General features: G+C 53.2%; 1 protein-coding gene across 1 annotated transcript in view; it reads left to right on the top strand.

Annotated features, from left to right (window-relative positions):
- Positions 1-9: 9 nt before the first annotated feature.
- WDR4 (WD repeat domain 4) overlaps positions 10-2,148 on the top strand; it is a 13,804-nt gene continuing 11,665 nt past the window's right edge. The window contains exons 1-2 of the mRNA XM_008594658.1: positions 10-163; positions 843-955. Of these exons, the coding sequence (XP_008592880.1) occupies positions 149-163; positions 843-955 (128 nt within the window). The 5' untranslated portion in view covers positions 10-148. The remainder of the gene's footprint in view (positions 164-842; positions 956-2,148) is intronic.

Raw genomic sequence — 2,148 nt, 5'->3', positions numbered from 1 at the left:
TTCCAGGACGGTGGTGAGGAGGTGTACGGCCCTGACTTTCACAGCTTCTGAGGAGAAGGTCTTGGTAGCCGACAAGTCTGGAGATGTCTACTCCTTCTCGGTGTTGGATCCACACGGATGTGGCAGACTTGAACTTGGGCACCTGTCTATGTTGTTAGATGTGGTATGTGGGGGATGTGCTGAATTAACGTCTGCTCCAGGCCAGGTCAGGTGGGGCAGAGGCAGGAGGGTCTGACAGAGGAGGGGGGCTGGGCCTGTGTACCCCGAGCACCTGAAGAGGAGGGAGGGGCTTTCCTGTAGTAGAGACAGCCATCTGCAGTCCAGGGTGGTAGAGCTGGGATCAGACCCACACAGGGACAGGCAGGAACAGTGGAGGAGGGATGTGAAGGACCCTCACCAGGACTGGGGGATATGTGAGAGAGGAAGGAGAGGAGGTGACCCAGGGGTACTGGAGACAGGAGGGGTGCGGCAGGCATGGGACAGACGGAAAGAAGAAGTTGGGTCTGGATGTGCCAGGGGCAAGCGGATGTCCAGATGTGGCTCTGACCTGCCATGGGAACCCATATAGAGCTGAGGAATGAGGGCTGGAGGTGGCCCCGGGACCAACCAGAGAAGGAGGAGGTGGCCAGCAATTAGACTGCAGAAAAAGGAGGGAAGGCGCCTACACCGGTCTATCCCCGGGGCCTTGTTTTTTTGGCTCTTGGGCTGCAGGTGCCTTTTGGGAAGCCTTCTACAGCGGCTTCTGTGAGGGACTAGGTACTGGAGAAGATCCAGGCGTTTCTGTGGTGCCACATGAACAGGTAAGTGAGCAGCTCCACTTTTCTGACCCCCTTGTGATGCAGGCTGTGAGTCCCGACGACCGCTTCGTCCTCACTGCCGACCGGGACGAGAAGATCCGGGTGAGCTGGGCCGCAGCGCCACACAGCATCGAGTCCTTCTGCCTGGGGCACACAGAGTGAGTCTTTCTGCCTGGGGCACCTCTCTGTGTCCCCTCCTCTGCTAAGAGAAGCTCAGGTTTAAAACAGTAAAGGTGGAGCTGTGGGGCCAGGGAGCTACTGGTAGATGGCCAGGTACCTCCTTGTCACCTAGAGCTGCTTAGAAACCCCTTTCCTAAAGGGACCTGGTTCTTCTGCCAGCCCTGCGACAGCTTGCGTCTCTGTGTGCTGCCCCACCATCGCGGCGCCACTCAAGCCAGGCCAGAGCCATGTGCCTGGGCACTATGTGCAGACCGTTGGTGTGCCACCTACAGACATCCAGTGTACAGAAAGTGTGAGACAGGAGCGACTTGGGGCCCCTTCACATCTGTTATCCCAGGCTGGCCTCGTGACGAGTGCTTGTTTCTGGAAAACTCCTGCTTTCTCAGTGTAGAGACTTCTGGTCAATGCCCAGCAGTTGTTAGCCATCAGTAGGTGGGTGTGCTGGGGGATGAGTATTAGGCTCTGAATCCAGGTATTTGTCTACGTTGTGATCTCTGTCTTCTGACAAGTGAGCTCTCTTTTAGGAACTGAATTTTGATTTATATGGGAGGCATTTCTGGAGAACATTGCTCTTCCAAAGCAAAAGGCTAATTACACTGTGCACAAAGGAAAAGCAGTTGGTTTAATTAGCTGAAATGTTTTTAAATATGTCATTTGAGGCAGTAGAAGAAATTGGTGGGGTTTATTTCAATTCTGAGATTGCTCCTTTTTTCTTGGTTTTGAATGGAAAAATGCAAAAATGACCTTTAAGAAGGTCAATGGTCTCTCAGTCTGTAACTTGTGCTAGCTTAGTTCTCTAGTAATCCATCTCCAGACCTCTTGTGACTTGCATGCCCCAGCCTGCTCCCTGCTGTTGTGTCTCACCGGGGTCTGCTCTGTCCCTGACCCCAGCAGGCACACAGTCCTGTCTCAGGGCCTTGGCACGTGCTGTTTCTGCTGATGGGAGTGCCCTTCCCCACACAGCTCCTTGCCCTCCTGCACCTGCTCAGCCGTCTGCTGTTGCCACCTGTCTCCTCAGGGGCTTCCCCGACCTCCTGTAGGGAAATACCCCATCCCTTGGATATTTTGAGTTAAGTAAAAATGTAGCATTAGAATTAATTTCACCTGTTTCTATTTCCTTTTTTTTTTTTTAACATTGCAGTTAGCAAACTTAAATCAACATCTGTGGCTC

This window comes from Galeopterus variegatus, unplaced genomic scaffold, assembly GCF_000696425.1.
Source record: "Galeopterus variegatus unplaced genomic scaffold, G_variegatus-3.0.2 Scaffold11245, whole genome shotgun sequence".
Taxonomy (NCBI): Eukaryota; Metazoa; Chordata; class Mammalia; order Dermoptera; family Cynocephalidae; genus Galeopterus; species Galeopterus variegatus.
This window is presented reverse-complemented; position numbering and strand designations above follow the sequence as displayed.